At 46.2% G+C, this 17,070-nt stretch overlaps 1 protein-coding gene across 9 annotated transcripts in view; it reads right to left on the reverse strand.

The window, feature by feature from the left end:
• Window positions 1–401: 401 nt before the first annotated feature.
• Window positions 402–17,070, reverse strand: part of RBM47 (RNA binding motif protein 47) — an 82,115-nt gene continuing 65,446 nt past the window's right edge. For 7 of the 9 annotated variants that reach the window (XM_040594470.1, XM_040594450.1, XM_040594507.1 and 4 more), the window contains 4 exons: window positions 9,100–10,259; window positions 7,408–7,614; window positions 3,644–3,846; window positions 402–3,208 (listed from right to left, as the gene is read on the reverse strand). In XM_040594470.1, the coding sequence (XP_040450404.1) occupies window positions 2,957–3,208; window positions 3,644–3,846; window positions 7,408–7,614; window positions 9,100–10,259 (1,822 nt within the window). In that variant the 3' untranslated portion in view covers window positions 402–2,956. The remainder of the gene's footprint in view (window positions 3,209–3,643; window positions 3,847–7,407; window positions 7,615–9,099; window positions 10,260–17,070) is intronic. The other 2 variants (XM_040594461.1, XM_040594526.1) reach the window with 2 other exon arrangements.

A 17,070-nucleotide genomic window follows, 5' to 3' on the forward strand; every position in this document is an offset into this window, starting at 1 on the left:
CAGCCCAGGGTGCTTCTGCCCTGCAGTGAGGACGTGCAGCAGAGCTACAGGGGTTCTGTGTGCCAGGTGAGCGGAAACCACAGAGGGATGCCAGCTTCAGCTCCATCCACAACCAGGCACTGACTCTAAATGGAATGTGAAAAGAGATTCAGGCTGATCAGAGGCTCCTGGAAGAATGGGGAGATGCCCAGTCTGCCTTCTAGGAAGGTCACAGTCCTCTGCAGTGGGACCGGGGAGTCAGCCGGACAGTGTGCCTCCCCCCCTGCAGGAGCCTGTGGGGATGCTGGCTGTGGTGCCCTGCTCCCCCCTGCCCCGAACACTGTCTCCCCGGCTTGGAGGGGAGCACAGGTTCAGCAGAGTGGCTAAACCTGGCAGCAGGATGTTGCAATGAAAAAACAGTCTCCATTTTTAAAGAATGCTTTATTCACTACATCCTAGAAATGTACCGTAAATGGAGCAAGAACTAAATAAACTCAGAGGCTTCTGACAGTAGAGAATAGAGATACAATAAAACACCTAAAATATCAGCTCTTTTGAGAATAAGGCACACTAGGTTTGGGGTTTTTTTTCTGTTTTTTTTTTCTTTGAATAGTTTGTTCTTAACCTAAAGATGTTCACATTTCAAGTTATCAGACTTACCTCAGTAGTAGTGTATATGAAATGGTTTAGAAGCAAGTGTAAAAGGCAGGGGTGGGAGGCTCAGTATGACACGCCTGCCTGTGTCCCCATGTCCTGCCTGTGTCCCTGCGTCCTGCCTGCTCCTGGCCCAGCATAGGCAGCACTCATCATTGCCCTGGGGTGCCCTGGCATTTGCCCTCACTGGCTCCTTTCTCTCCCTGCCACCTCTACGAGTGGCATGACCCTCATCCTGCTGGTGGGGAGAGGATAAGTGGGAAGGGAGCCATCATCCTTCATGCCTACTCTGTGGGTCGGCCACCGCATGGGACTGGCAAGGGGTCGGCAGGGACCTAAACCACTAGACTTCCTTTTTCTGGCGCTGGGGGTGTTTGTGCAGAGCCCATGGCCCCACGGTGGCACTTAGTGTTGAACTGTGCAAGGTCTTGGCCGGAGGAGATGGCACCATCCTTCCCTCTGGGGGCTTCTCCCTCGGGGCTGTGCCCCGATCCCCTCCTTACCTGGCAGAGGGGCAGGCTCAGGGGGATCGTGCACTTTTGGAAGCACAGGAACAGACAATAAAAGTCTCCCAGGAAGGGCACAGAGGGGCAGAGTCCGACCTGATGGCTAACCTCACAGTGCTTTTGCTAGCGGGTTGACGGGGTTAAGGAGAGCTCAGCTTGGCTGAGCCAGAGCACCTAAAAACAACCACTCAATTTTGAGGCAAGGAAAAAAAGTGTATTAAAAGGCCATTAGCTGAGCGGGATGTGATCTAGAAGTGGTTCAGTTGTCAAAATATGCTCAATACGAAACTCTTTTGGTTGGTACTTTTACCACAAAAAGTAAAAGAACATTGTTTACTTGTTCTTTGCTTTGCACCTCGTGTCACCAGAGCTGTGTTTGCGGGGCTGAGGCACTTCATACAATGGGTAAGATATTTCTTTACCATTTTACTACTTTTTACATTCACCACGCTACTAAATAAAAGCCTTTAAACAGGCCACAAAACACTGCAATAATATATTTACTTCTTAATAAAACAAACTTTTTTATAACATTGCAATAAAAGGTTTTTGGTTTGTGGCAAACCGCATACCATGTAAATTTGCAACATAAAATGACTTTAAAAATGTATATTAAAAGATATTTACAAGCTCTATGTCTTAAAATCATCAGGTCTAATCACTCCCACCCCTGATGTGCATGTACAACTCCAGTTGCAGAGAAGGGGAGTTAAGCATGGAAGGGAGGCTGGGAGGGAGGCTAGCCCTGTTTCACTATTCCAGTATCACTACCGCCTCTAGTACCTCGGAAATTTCTCACAGAACATGATGGAGCGATGGGTAAGTAATGCTGTGCATCCTCTTGGCAAGAGCACGCCTACTCTTGCTGACAGCAGCATACATTCTCAGTCACTACAACATATACTTCAAAGGATAAAGACTGTTGAAAAAGAGCCTAGCCTTTATACTGGATCAAGATCTCAGTCAAGACACCTCGCGTGAAATATTGGCTACTCATTTCTGCACATGCTTCAACTACGAATAGCTTCAATAAATAGAAAATCCAGTTGTTAAGGAAAACTCAGAACCCTTTCTTTACTTAACACAAGCCTGCAAATCACACTGTGAAGAGGTTTGTGTGAGGAGGATGGGTTTTTTTCTCTGTCTCCCAAACGGGCAATATTAGTTACTTCTGATTTCAAATAAGAACAGGCAGATCGTATTAATGCCAGCACAAAAATGCAGAGGTCTTGTACATTTTTCAAATTGCACTTTCCAGTATATTTTTTTAAATAAGATACTTGTTGTTTTCTTCTTAAAAAAAAAAAATCTAAGGTATGCATTCTTTAAATATTGAATATATTCTTCAAAATATATTGTTAAAACTTTCCCTAGCTGCTCAGGTGTGCTTTTTAATATATAGCTGATATATTATTAAAGGCACTACAAAATAGACATCTCTGGAGTGCAGAAGTTACTAAAAAATAACCTTCATACCACAAATACATTGGAAATATAACTGCTAAAAAAAAAAAAAAAGACCCTATGCAACCCCACTATGATGCGTATAAATGCACGTCAGCGGTGGGCTGGATGCATCGAGTTCCTTTAGAAATGTATGAATACAGGCATGTTAAATTTTAAAAATAGCCTAAAAAAGTTAGTGAAAACTTCAAGCGTAGAAAATATTTCAAACACGTTTTTCTATGACATTCTTCACTTTCTGCATCAGTTTACTGAGCCCAAACATTTACTCTTTTGCAGCCAGTTCTTTCTTCATAAATAGTAAAGTGTTCCTTCAGTGTGTGTTTCTCCGCTGCCCTCCTCTGCCAACAGTCTCAGTACGTCTGGTAGACATCATGGATAGGGACCTGAATGGTCGTGGCTGGGAACGCCGGGGGGATGTAGCCAGCATATCCCCCATAGGCAGCAGCGGCAGCGGCAGCAGCCGCGTTCTTCTGTAGCGTGGCTATCGTTGCTGTTGCTGCAGCGGGTGCTGCGAATGGCACGTAACTTGTCCCATAAATCCCAGCGGCGGGGATCCGCTGCACATTGGGAGCCATGGTGTACACCGGCGTGATGGGGCGGCCCTGGAAGGAAAGCATCAGGTTCAGACCTCAAAAAAACTGCTCAAATTCCTGTAATATCCCGTTTCCAGCCCCTGAATTGCAACCCCCCTACAAGGGGAGGTGATAATAGGAGGGTAGGCAGTGCATACCCTGTTAAATGAGAGTTACGCCATCATGGGAGGCTGTTCCCTCCCTCCCAGATCCGGGTCCCCCATAGCAGGGAGAGCAGCTGTCTGAAGTTCAGATGTCTAAGACAGATCAGGGTGAACTTCAGGGCTGTTGGGCACTGTAATATCCTTGACAGCACCTCCTGAACAGGAGCAGCAGGGCAAGACACCAGGCTTTCCCCTCACCCTTATGCTATGCAGAGCAGGACAAACGGGAAGCAGGGTGTTGGGAAGCGGGATGTATGGGAAGCGGGATGTATGGGAAGCGGGATGTGTGTGCTGAACTCACCTGGAAGGGGGGAGGTGTTGAGACAGCCGGTATTACAGCTGCAGCTGCAGCTGCTGCGGCAGCTGCTGCGCTAGCTGGGTCCTGCTGAACAGCTATAGGGTTGATGATGTGCTCAACAGTGTGGATTTTGCCGTCTTCCATCATCTTGGCTGGTGGAGCGGCCTGAAACATGGAGTACTGGGCACTGATGGCAGGGATGGCCACTAGGAGAGACCAGACACATCAGGTGTGTTGGGAGAGGGTTTCCAGGACCTCATCTCAAAAAGCCCGCCCTCCCTTCTGGCTGCATCAGCTCTCCAACAGCAAACCTGCATTGCTTTTGTCATGACAGGTAGGCCCGTGTGCTGACGGGGGACCTGGGGCACCTCTGTCCCCCTCGTGGGTGGGAGTACTTTGGCCGATGCACAGTGATGGGCTTGATGCTGCCTGCTCTGCCCAGCGTTTTCCCCTGTGCTCCCAGCACAGATATCCCAGGGCCAGAGTCCTTCTGGGGACTGGGAGCTGCGACCCAGATTCACACAGCCCCTTCTGACCCCCACTGTCCTCCTCCCTGATGAAGAGTGTGGCCTGAATAGGGCCAGGTGGAGTTCATATTGTCCCAGTGGGGTCCCTGCTTCTGCTGTTGAGATCAAGGGACCTGTAGCTGCCATAGGCAGAGCTGCTCTGGAAAAGTGGTTCGTGCTGCAGAAGTTGCAGGCAGCAACTGGTCCAGTCTATATGCTGTCCTTTAGCCAACTCTGTGAAGTATCAGCTTGCTCACTATTATGCGTTTCCCAGGACTAACTTGGCTAAATATGGTTTATCCCATCTCTCTGCTACAGGATCAAACTATTCAATGACACCAAAAAAAGAAATTGCTCTTTCAAGAATTATCCCTCTTGCCAAAATTGCACAACACAAAACAATTAGAGCTCTGGTGTTTCAGACAGAGGGAAAATGCTCCAGCCAGAATGACAGTGTTCAGAGATGGTGAGTTTGTACATGGCCCAAAATGGAGCTTCATGGCACTGCTTAGGGAAGAAATGTACTTTGCTGAACATGCCAAATAATCACAATAATTGGACATGGGCAGCCAATGTGTGTTCACAGCCCAGAAAGCATCCTGGGCTGCATCAAAAGAAGTGTGGCCAGCGGGTCGAGGGAGGTGATTCTGCCCCTCTGCTCTGCTCTGCTCTGGTGAGACCCCACCAGGAGCACTGCATCCAGCTCTGGGGCACCCTGCACAGGAAAGACATGGACCTCTTGGAGCAGGTCCAGAGGAGGGACACAAGGGTGATCAGAGGTCTGGAGCAGCTCTCCTATGAGGAGACGCTGAGAGAGTTGGAGTTGTTCAGCCTGGAGAAGAGAAGGCCCTGGAGAGACCTTACTGTGGCCTTTCAGTGCTTAAAGGGGACTTATGAGAAAGATGGGGACAGACTTTTTAGTAGGGCCTGTAGCGATAGGACAGGGGGCAACAGTTTTAAACTGAAAGAAGGTAGATTTGGATCGGACTTAAGGGAGGAATACTCTGTGATGAGGGTGATGAGACACTGGAACAGGTTGTCCAGAGCAGTTGTAGATGCTCCATCATTAGAAGGGTTCAGGTTCAGGTGGGATGTAATCTGAGCAACCTGACCTAGTGAAAGATGTCCCTGCCCATGATGGAGGGTTGAACTAGATGATCCTTAAAGGTGTCTTCCAGTGCAAACTGGTCTATGCTGCTATGATTTGCATCATTGCCTTCACCATTCAGCTCGTGAGACTTTCAGCAGTAAGGTTATTCACAAGGTAAACATCAATAAATGATGCGAGTAAGAGGTGATGTTGGCATCTGTGGGAGGTGCAGCCAATAAGTCAGAAATAAAGCTAAATATGTACATGGGTTTCTTTCACTGGGATGAAACTTTGCAATGTGGAAGTGTGCAATTCTGCCTGTAGAAAGGACAAGCACCAGCAAGAAGTACTCCCGTTTTGATCTTGGAGACTGCAACAAGGGATCTGATAGGATATCTTTCAGGCAGAGATGTTTCCACTGCCAGTGGACTACCACTGTTTCCTCAAGCAGAGACCCCTGCCCATGAGCTTTTCCAGTTCTCCTTCTACACCAAGTCCACCTGGTCAGCTCAAACCAGTTTTATCATTGGTTTAGGTAACTGGGATAATTTCTCACCAAAGCAAAGGCAGAGAGCTCATGTGCTTCATTATGTAGTAACTTCTGGCAGCTGGGGTACTGGGGTGACCTCTCAGGAGTTTTATAACCATTTGCAAAGAAATGAACTTTAAGGTTGTTCTAAAGGATAGGAAACTGCAGTCAGTACATCTTTACTCCTCCATTCTGGTTAATGTGCTTTCAGAGTCATACCCTTTCAAGAACAAGTCAGTCTTGCACATGGTACATCTTACTAGTTCGTCTGATCTGGTTGGGGAAAACAGGCTGAGTCCTTCTGTGCTCAGAGGCTGTGCTGGTTGAGAGGGGAAGACCTGATAAAGAAGTCTGAATCCCAACATGCTTCCTATGTAGAAACATTTAGACTTGAGCTTCAGGGGGTTTTTTTGGCAGTCAAATGAATTACAGATGCTACTAACAGGCGTGCATTGCAAAGCCCACTTTTCAAGCATCATTTAGTAACACCTGGAATTCCTGAAGTACCTTTACAAACATGCATAGTGGTAATGTTTTCTGATTGTGAGTGGGTGGTTTTCTCAGGAAATATGATCTTCCTTTGGAAACAGGTCTAATTGTAACAGCCTTCCTTTGTCTCTAGACCTCTTCTCACATTGTCTTATCCAGCTGATAGAGCGAGCTCTTCACAGCCTTCATTAGATGCAAGCTGTAGTTTCCACTGACAGTATGGAGTGTGTTTTGGGAAAACACTTCAACTCTATATATTAAACACTGCTAAGGTCCTGCAGTTACAATTTACTTGGAGAGATGAATGGAAGGAAGACCTGAGGACTTCCACAAGAGGACTTGCCCCCATCACCTGCAAGGACCTTCCTTCTTAGGCTACTTTTCCAAATAAAAGTCTTTCCAAACAGAATCTTGAGGAATTGCAGGGCTTCATCCTGTTTACCTGGGAAGAGCCAGGACTGGATACTCGCGTGAGGATGTGGTAGAAGGGGGAAAACCCTGACCTGTCCCTTGGGCCGGCTCCCTACAGCCCAGCAGAGCTGAGAGCTCTCCTGTAGGTGTTTCATTGCTGCAAGGTGGACCCTGATGGCTCGCTGCATGCCTCCTTCCCCATACCTCTGATGGTGATGGAGGAGCTTGCCTTAGCCAGGGACTTCCCTGCAGTGGGAAGGTCCCAGGTCCTTTTCCCAGCCTTGTAGCACTGAAGAAATAGAAACTAAGCAGCGGAGAGCTCTGGCCTGTCTGGAAATCTAGGGTGGGAGTCTCCCAGGGTGAAATTAGAATTGAAGAAATTAAGAGAGAGGAAGATTGCTCTTAGTCACTATGCTCTGGTGTACATGACTAGATGGAAAGTCTGCTTCCTCCTGAGGAGGTGCAAAAGGGGACAGGACGAATGGGCACAGCTGCAGCCCTTTTTTCTTTAGCCTGAAGAGCTCCCAGATGTTCACGTCCCCTGTCCTGCTGCATGCCTCTTGTTTGCACCCAGGGCCAGGAGGTGTCTGGCACACAGGGGTGCTGAGCCCTGGCCCCAGGGCCGTCCCCACTGCCGTAACCGTGGGATGGCCCTGGAGGGGTCCCTGCATGCCTGACATGGGGCTCAGAGCAGGGGCTTGCGTGACACCTCTGCTTTCCTCCCCTCATTGCACATACTAACCTGCACCAGGCTTAATGGCCACTGTATTGACCGCAGGTAACTCCAAGTTGGGTACCAGCTCGTATCCTTTCTCTTGCTGCTTTCCTTTGCCTTCATGGTACCTGCTGTAGATGCCACGGCCAGCGGAGTATCCCCCCAGGTAGGAGCCCCTGGGGCCCGGGGCTCTGTTGCCAGCTGCACCTCGCCCTCTGCCTCGTATGCTGCCTGCTTATGATAACAACATAGAAGAGGATGGTGAATAATGGAGAGTGACAGCCTCGTGGGGAGCATGAACGGCCCCAGGCGGAGATCAGGAGGCATTTGCTTAGAAATGAGGCTGCTGAAGTTAGTTTGATCTGAGCCTTAGCGACTGCACTTGGAAAAACAGAAGAGTTTGGCCTTAGGTGCACCCAGTAAGCTTGCACAAGTTTTCCTCTTGATGTTTCTGACCATACATTAACTACTTATTTATACTGATATAACTCTCGTGACAGAGAGCATGGGTATAATGCACTCAGCAGAGAGAGAGGGGCTCCTCCAGCATCATTTCTGTGCAGTAGAATAGCTTCTGCTCTCAGCTGTCCTTCAGAGGAGACCCAGCCTCTCATTTGGCTGTGATGGGACCCTGCAGAGATAGCCTGAAGTACCTGGCCTTTAACCAACTTTGTCCCACCATAGCATATATTTTCACTAGTGTTGTTTGTTTTCTCTGCTATTTTATTAGTAATGTGAACATACCCCATCTCCAAAAATACTGCTTTTATTTATCTTTGCAATTCCATGCACGTTACGACAGCACTTTGGACACTGCAGTATTAATGCACTCTGTGATGGCCTAATTGAATATTTAGATGGTCAGTCTCTGTAGTTCAAATCTGGAAGCTGAAATTCTTGATCAACTGAGGTTAAACGTATTTCTTGGTTGACGTGGAAGCTTTAAGATTATATTCATACTAAACTGCCTGTTACATGGAAATACACATTAAATTTCAGGAAACTATAATTCCTGTAAGTACAGGATAATTGCAATTATAACACCAGTTATAGCTGCTAGGGATTTTTATGAATAACTGATTTTTAGTTAATTTTTAATGACTGTAACCAACAACTAATTGAAGTATACATTATAAAAGAATTATCTTGCACTCACGTGATTCCTTCTGCTTTTAGTTCCCAAATGACTTTGTAAAGGACACAGCACTACTGTCATTTTAATGTGGAAGGCAAATGACACCTGGAGAGCTCCCAGCTGACTCTCTCACTGACATCCCTCCCTTTGGATGACCAGGCGACCATACCCACACCTCCAGGAGAAGGCAAAGGGAACACTATCACAATCTCTAATACTTAGGATCCAGCTCTTCCTTGGAAGGGGGCACCAGCAGCTGGAGTCCTTGGACTTGCTCAGATTTAGTACAGCACTCATGAAAACAAGATCCATCTCCCTCATACCATGCTTGGTCTGTTAGCTCATTCTTAACCATATTTTTTATGCCTCCCTCATACTAGACTGTACATTAACATTATTTCTAGATAAATACACTCTGTATAGTCATAAAATGAGACCAAACAGAAATATAGGAAAAAGACCTATAAAAAAGTGTTTAAGAAAAAAGTGCATAGTACCATCTGTCCTTTGCCTCAAGCAGACCCTGGGTAGCACCAGCCTGAGATCAAACTTGCCCATCGCATCTCCTAATTGTGCTTACTAACCTTTCACAAAGTAATCTCTGTTGGGCCCAATCAAGGCATTGTATGGATATCCATAATATGCTAGTGTGTACGGATCACAAGAGTAAACATAATTAGGTTGCTGAGTTACTTCAGGCGTCGCTGCGGCCCCTCCTTTTGCTGCTTTCTGGTAGCGAGTGTATTGCTCCTTGTCTACTGGCTTGGCCAAGGTAACCTCCAGGCATGAGCCTTCCAGTTCGACACCGTTAAGGTTGTTCATGGCATGAATGGCATCATCCCTGGTTGCAAAGTGCACAAAGGCGTAATCACGTATTTTTTTCACCCGCTCTACACAGCCAGGGTTAAACTGCCCAAAGACCTTTTTAATAGTGTCCTCTGTGGTCTCAATCATTAAATTCCTCACATAGAGGATTTTAACAGTCTCCATGACATCTTCATCAACATCTATCTCTGGTTCCGCCCAGTCAACAGCAATCTGGTGGCCCCACAACTGGATCCTTCCCGGCATGAGTTTCCTCCTGGCCATTGCTGCTGCTCTATGGCTCTCATACTCCACAAAGGCAAAGCCTCTGTTCTTCATCTTGTCTGCAGCGCTGGCATACACAATGACATCCAGCACGCCTTCCGTCACCTTGGCAATCTCTTCCAGGATCTCCTCTCTCTTCTTCATCTTGGGAATGCCTCCGATGAAGAGCCGGCAGTTATCCACACTACAGCACACACCCAGCAGCCTGCCGGGACGGATTTCATAGTTGTTCAGCTCCCTGACGGCACGCTTCGCCTCGTGCTTCTGTGTGTACATCACAAAGGCATAGCCACGGTTTTTCCCATCAAAGTCCATCATCAGGCGCATTTCGTAGATGCGGCCCACGGACTCGAACACAGGGACAAGCTCATCTTCATAGACGTCACGGGGGATTTTGCCCACAAAGACTTCACAGCCACGAGGAGGGTGCAGGCCTTCCCAGCCAGGAGGAGGACCACCATACTTGCGTTGCCCGTTCTCCTGGATCATGCTATATCCAGTGCGTGCCATGAGGGCCAGCAGAGCTGCCTCATTGGGTGCACCAGCAACACCTTCAGGGACTTTTGTGGTAGCCACATTGGAGGAATCGTTGCTCATCCTTGCAGTAGAGTCCTCAGCAGTCATGGTGTCAAACTCATTCACAGCCTGATAAAACCTGGACAAAGGTAGAAGGACACTTGTTAGAAGCTGTCAGCCACCACCAGAATCCCACCCCTCTCTTTTGTCTTGTAGTTCTGCAAGTTCATTTTTTGAACTGGGACTAAGGCTGCAGAAAGGCAGATGAATGAGCCACACCAGCATGAACATTGACATTTCAGGGGGAGTGCGTCTTGGATGTAGGCACAACCCCTCTTTGAAGGGGGTGACTGAGGATCACCTGCCCGTACAATCCCAGTACCAAGAGCTGCTGCCACAGGAGGCTGAAGTCTCATGAATGGATGCCACCAGGCACCTCAAAACCTCAAGACCCTAGGAAGACTTGTCCTCTCTTTGAAGGGGTAGGAAGGAGCTGACACAGGCATGGGAAAGGGAAGATACTGCCATGAAGCTGGTGGTTCCCACCTCCAGAGCCCACTTCTCCCTCTCAGTCATTCCTCAGTTAATCCAGCTACTCCTGAACAGCACAAGTGCCAGGTGCCATACTCCAGGGTGAAAGATGGCAAATACATGAGATGCATCAGGCACGGTTTTCATCTGATAACAACCCCTTGCTCCTCTAGGCCTTCACAGTAACTGTCAAGTAAGAAATAATAAATACACTTTAGCATCAGGAGGGACCAACCCTTGTTCCCTTGCACAAAGAGTGACCTGGCAAGCTTCTGCATTGTCTGCTGCTTGTGGTACAATGCCTGACATGTTTGTCTCTTCCATTATTACAGGACTTCACACAAGCTCAAGAGACTCACTCCCTTATGACAGGCAATTTGCTTTAGAGCAAGCAGCTAGCATAGGCCTGCAAACCCGCAGGAGGAAGGCAAATCTCAGAAACCTCATGCTGCATTTGAACACAGGCAGAGAGTGGGAAATGCAGACATACAAAAGGAGATGACCGTGCTAATGACCACAGCTGCAAGACAGTGGGCTTCCTCTCTGACCACAATTAAATAAGACACTTTGGGACTCTGAGAGTAGTTAATTCATTGACTTTTAAAGCTGCAAAGGTCTGCCAGACCATTTAATATAAGTGATTGTATATGACATGGACCATTACATTATGGTTTTGTTTGCGTATTGAGTCCTGTAACATTTATTTGAGTAAATCATATCTTCCAGAAGGACCTTGGTAGACCCCACCACTTCATGGCTTGTTAGCAAGTAACTCCTTCAGAGAAGTAAGCGTAGTGTTTCTCATGAAAATTTGTCTGGCTTTTGCTTCTAAATAGGATTATTAAACCTTTCTCTGATAGACTAAAGAGTCTTTCAAGACCTCTGCTTTTGCCTCATGGTAATATTTAAGTTGTGTAATCAAGCCACAACTCTGTCATTTTTATAAAACTTGCAGGATGAACTCCTAAATTCCTAATTCCTTCACAATCAGTCATTTTTTTTACTTTTTGGGGTTTTTTGGTTTTGTTTTTTTGTTTTTTGTTTATTTGAGTTTCTGCATTTTTCACCCTTGCTATACACAGGGATGAAGATTATCTCTCCTTCTTCTTCCCATGTCTTTGTCCACACCTTCTCAGCAGAAAACCACATAGTTTTTTTGTCAATTCTGACTCCAAATCCTTCGCCGAATCATCACTTGCTGGGGTTATGTCCCGTACAGCAGGAATGCCTTGTCTTTGTTACTTCTAAATGCCACAACCTTGTGTTCAGTGCTATCCCAACTGCCTTTTGAGCAGATCCCACCTACTGAGTGCTACACCATTGGCTCCTCCTCATTGCTTTTTACAATTCCATCATCCTTTGCATCATCCACTGATTTATTTGCGATATTAACGAACAACCAGCTTGTTGATGGAACTGTCAAAAAACACTAGCCCCTGTAGGAAACTCTGCAAACCAACGTAACAAATGCTTCCAATCTGGGTTTGACAGGCTTACTTTCAAAAAAAAAAAAAAGGACAAAGCCTCAGTCAGATTTATTTATTCTATGTAGTCGTGTTATTTGGTGGGACACAGACTTCCCTCTGTCCCACAAGGACTCTGATACATACCCTTAGTTAGAATGGTTTGGCCATTTTCAGTGCATTGGTTACCATGCCGGCAGGTCTTTCACTAGTATAGCAGGCCCAAGTCCACAGAAATATGGGTGCAAAATTTAGTAATTTTAAGTCTAATTTGTACGGTCCACAAAACCCATTTTAATCCTAGTAACATTAGCACCTCCGATTTTCTTCAGTAAAGCTCCTAAGCAGTCCAGAGCTGTGCTGGTCTGCATCCAGAGGTGCCCCTGCACCAGCCAGGGCAAACAGCACTGTGCCTGGTTTAGCTCCTAAACGAATTTGGGATTGGGAAACCAGACCTGTGAGCCTCCATCTGTGGTAGGGCCTGATCCTGCAGGTGTGTTTGGGCTATGGGTGCTACATGCTGATGCTTCTGAGCCATTTTAATTTAAAAATAGGGAGAGCAGCAGGGGAGACAGAGAACCTGGAGGACAATAACAGCAATGTGATTCCCAAACAATACTTTAGAAAACAGAATTTCTTGTAAGATGGGTCTTTCATGGAAGTGCATCAGTTTTGATAGCTTCTTGCTTTAAAATGTTGTTGATAAATATGTTTCTCTCGCATTCAGATGTTCCCCTTTTTAATGTGTCACAGTCAGACATTCCTGGGAATAATTTGACATAATTAAAAAAATGAAGGCAGAGAACAACATTTTCTTTTTTTCAGTTCACAATTTGTTCCTCCTAAAAATGTGTCCTCACCTTTCCCTGAATGAAAGCAAAACTTGTTAAACAAACACTTTACTGTGGAATAGTCATTACCTTTACATAGGCCACCCGTTGGCAAGTGAATTACTTATTGCCCCAGGTTTGAGTAAGTTTAGAAATGAGTCATTACCATCAGTTTTGGGTCAGTTTACAAAATAAAAGTCTCTGCATTCTGTTATCTGCAGGGCTTAGTCACTGGGGCTATCATCTAGAAAGCTACACATGGGCACCAGGGCTGTGGAGAAAGGAGAAATGGTGCAAAGCCTCCCCTGCCCACCAGAAACCAGCTGGTAATTTGGTGGCTATCCAGGAACTGGCATGTTCTCCAACACTTTGCATTGCACCAGCAGAACGATTTTCTAGTATTGGAAGTTGTACTTGAAGCTACTGTTAAGTGCTGACGGCCATCTTTGCTGCAAACACTACCGTAGACTATTTGTGATAGTGAATAATGAAAAATTATTTGTGAACCTAAAACACATTTATCTCTATGTAATTTATTGAGAATGAAGATTCATTATCAAATGTGTTCATTTTTTTTTCCATGCAGCTGCACAGAGCTGAATTTCATAAGTATATGCTACCTAAGACAATTATAGAGCCCATGTAGTCCTACTTGATGTAGCTAAATACACATTTAACAACATTCATTGCCACATGACACAAGCAACAATTTCACAAAGTTCAGATATCATCTACCTTGATGAGAAAAAAACGCAGGCATGTCTGGTCTGAGAGCTCTTTCCTCTTATTGTTACCGCCTTACAAAATGGGCTGCCAACACAACCTAACTTCCATGTCAAAAAGCAATCACTCTCAAGAAAATAGTTTCCAAAAATATGTATTTCCGAAGTGTTCAACCATACTTGTGCATTTCTTCAGTTCACAGTAAACTGCTCATGAAAACTTGCTACCACGTGTTGTGGGTGTGCAGAAGGCATGAGCTAATACTGTGCATTTAGTAGCCTTAATAAACCAGACTCATTTCAGTACATCCACCAAGTGTGACTAAGAGGAAAAAATTTAAGCGACATTGAAATGTAGTGTCTTGTGAAATATAAGCCTGCTTGATTGTTTAATGCCACATTAGATGGATGCTGACGTCTGACAGCCTACCAGGAGCCATGCTTGTGAGTCCTTCAGTTCGGCATCTCTGCTCCAAGGTCTCTCCCTCATGCAGGTGAGCTCTCACACGTAGATGTCTCACTGAAACCATTCAAATTTCACTTCCCCTTGCTTATGAAACTCCTTCCCTGCTGCCAGTCGGGCAGGTGTAAATAGCTCTTGCCCTACACACTAATTACCTTCTTTTTAACCTATCTTTTTTCACACCACCATTCAGAATATTAAATGGGAATCTTACAGGATTGGCAGTGATTGACCTAAAGCATACTGTGAGCAGGCTAATTAACTAAGGCAGAACTTTTATTAACTAGAAATAACACACCTTGATTAACAACAACACAGGGCCAAACACTGATGTCCCTTGTGCCCGGGCAAAAGCAGCTCAGAACCCCAGTGAGAAAGCCATGGCCGCAGTCCGTATGGCATGTTATACCCTGGGCTTGTCCAGCACTGGGCAGTGTCCTGTGACGTTACACAGCCACCTGCTCCTCTGTTGATCCCAGTGTGGTAAAACAGGTTTTTACAAACACGGGGACACAGAAGGTGTCCTTGTGGCAGCAACCACGTGTCCACTGCACTCACGTGCTCCTATAAAATGAGGTTGTTTATGTTTGCGCTTAATTCATCCTTCCAGTTTTGTGTTACATAGATTTAGTGGCATCATGTGTCCTTCTGCGGGTGACACAGCAGTTACATAGCACGGAGACAAGTGCCAATGCCACAGAAGGAGCAGGAGAGCCCAGGGAGACCTGCTGTCTCTGTGATAACTGGAGGGAGGGGGGGGGCAGGGACAGCCGTGCCCCACCTGCAGACCCTGGACTGTACAAACTCCTGCTGAGCTGACACAGCACGCCCTCACGGGCACCACTAACTTCAAGGATCTGCCGTGGTTTTGCACTTTAAGCCAGAGCTGCTGCAAAGGGAAGGCTGGTCGCTGAAATTTTAACTAAATACACCCTGTTGACAGAGGGAAATAGAGCTACTGGTTTAAAAGTGACCTTCCTAGTTTTTTAGTTGATACGGTAAGGGCAAGCGGTAATCCTGCTGCTGACGCTGAGCCACAGCTCTGGAAGCATGGCTGCTGTTACAGCTTTTTGTATTTAAAAGTTGTCTCTTTTCTCATGGCAACTTTAAATACATAAAATGTATATAACAACAGCTGACTAAGAACGACCATATAGCTTTATCACAAACATCAGACATCCACAGAAATGCTCTTCCTGAAAACCCAGTTTGCCTGTTTGCAGATTTATCAGCCGAACAGAAAAACACAGGGGCCACGTCAATTTGAAATGAAGTAGCAGCTCGAGCATTGCTTCAAGTGTGACATGCAAGTTATCTCCCCTTTTAAAGCTCATCATGCATCAGTTTTCTTTTTCTTGGCAATACTGTCACTCCTTTCCTACTATTTATTTGCATAAATGAGCTGAGCAAAGCTGGTGTCTCTGGGGCTGTTAGTGAAGCTGAGCTGTGGTATGCCTGACTGCAGGACCCAGGGCCAGCCTAGCAGCCATGGCAGGGAGCTGCTGTGCCAGGTGCCCCTTCCCAAACTAACAGCGAAATAGAAAGTCCCACCTCTTTTACAGACATGTCTAATGTAGCCACCAGCCCCACATGTGCTTGCTGCCATCCCATGTGCTTGCTGGCGGAAGGCTTTGCCCTCTGTTTGCAATCGGCTTTGGAGACATCCCGCTGGAAGCAGTGTCTTGGCTCCTGTCCATGCACAGTGCAGACAGAGGTGAGGCAGGCAGCAGGTACACTGACAAAAGGGTCTGATCTTTGGTAAAAAAATCCATGCAAAGACTTTGCCTGGCTCCAAACTAATTTATATTTCAAGTTTCAAAGGCTATTCCTTGATGTGGTTTTCAACAGGAGTTGGACAACAGCTTGGTTCCCTGCCTGCTGTCACTAATGGTGAAGGGTCTGGAGCACAGGTCTTATGAGGAGCAGCTGAGGGAACTGGGGGTGTTTAGTCTGAAGAGGAGACTCGGGGGGGACCTTATTGCTCTCTACACCTACCTGAAAGGAGGCTGTAGGCAGGTGGGGGTAGATCTCTTCTCTCACATAACTAGCGACAGGACAAGAGAAAACACCCTCAAGTTACGCCAGAGGAGTTTCAGATTGGATATTAGGAAAAAAATATTAATTCAAAGGGTGGTCAAGCATTGGAACAGGCTGCCCAAGAAGGTGGCAGAATCACCATCTCTGGAGATATTTAAAAAATACATAGATGCAGTGCTTAGGGATATATTTTAGCAATGGACTGGGAAGTCCTGGGTTAACATTTGGACCTGATGATTTCAAAGGTCTTTTCCAACCTAAATGATTTTATGATTCTATGAATCTATTGAAATGCAAATGTCTGAAGCTGAATCTTGTGGTGGGGCAGTGCAGGAGAGAGTGCAGCGTTTCAGCATGGCTTTTTTGCTAGGGATCTTTTCTGGAAATCTTTCATACAGGAAAGGGAAGGTTATTAGGGATGGTTGATGGTTTTTTTGAGGCTTTTAACAAAAAAAGCAGTACTCGAGGCCAAGAGGCCATGACAATGTCTGCAGTGTGTCAGACACATTGCTTTACCTGCAGCTGAACTGGGTGAAGAAGTTGTCCTAGGTTAGGTTAAACACTTGGAAAAGGTGGGTTTTCTTAATCTGGCTCATTTTGGCAAAACTCTGTGTGGAAAGTGGTGACACGTGTCAGCAGACTTGAAGGGGCAGGAACATTGGCTGGCAAGAGACTTGATGAGTAGGTTGTGATGAGCAGCTTGGGAGAGTAATCTCATCGATCAGATCAGCACTAGTTATTGACAACGACATGTCTGTCTGCCGTACAAGTTATCCTGCTGGCAGCACCGCTAAAGCACTGCATATTCGCATCATCATGCACATGCTTGAATTAAGGCCATCAAACTTGTCCATCTCCAGCTAGGTTCACCTGGGAGAAACCCTTTGGCTCAGATGCTGCATGG

The sequence above is a fragment of the Falco naumanni genome, chromosome 1, assembly GCF_017639655.2.
Source record: "Falco naumanni isolate bFalNau1 chromosome 1, bFalNau1.pat, whole genome shotgun sequence".
Classification (NCBI taxonomy): Eukaryota; Metazoa; Chordata; class Aves; order Falconiformes; family Falconidae; genus Falco; species Falco naumanni.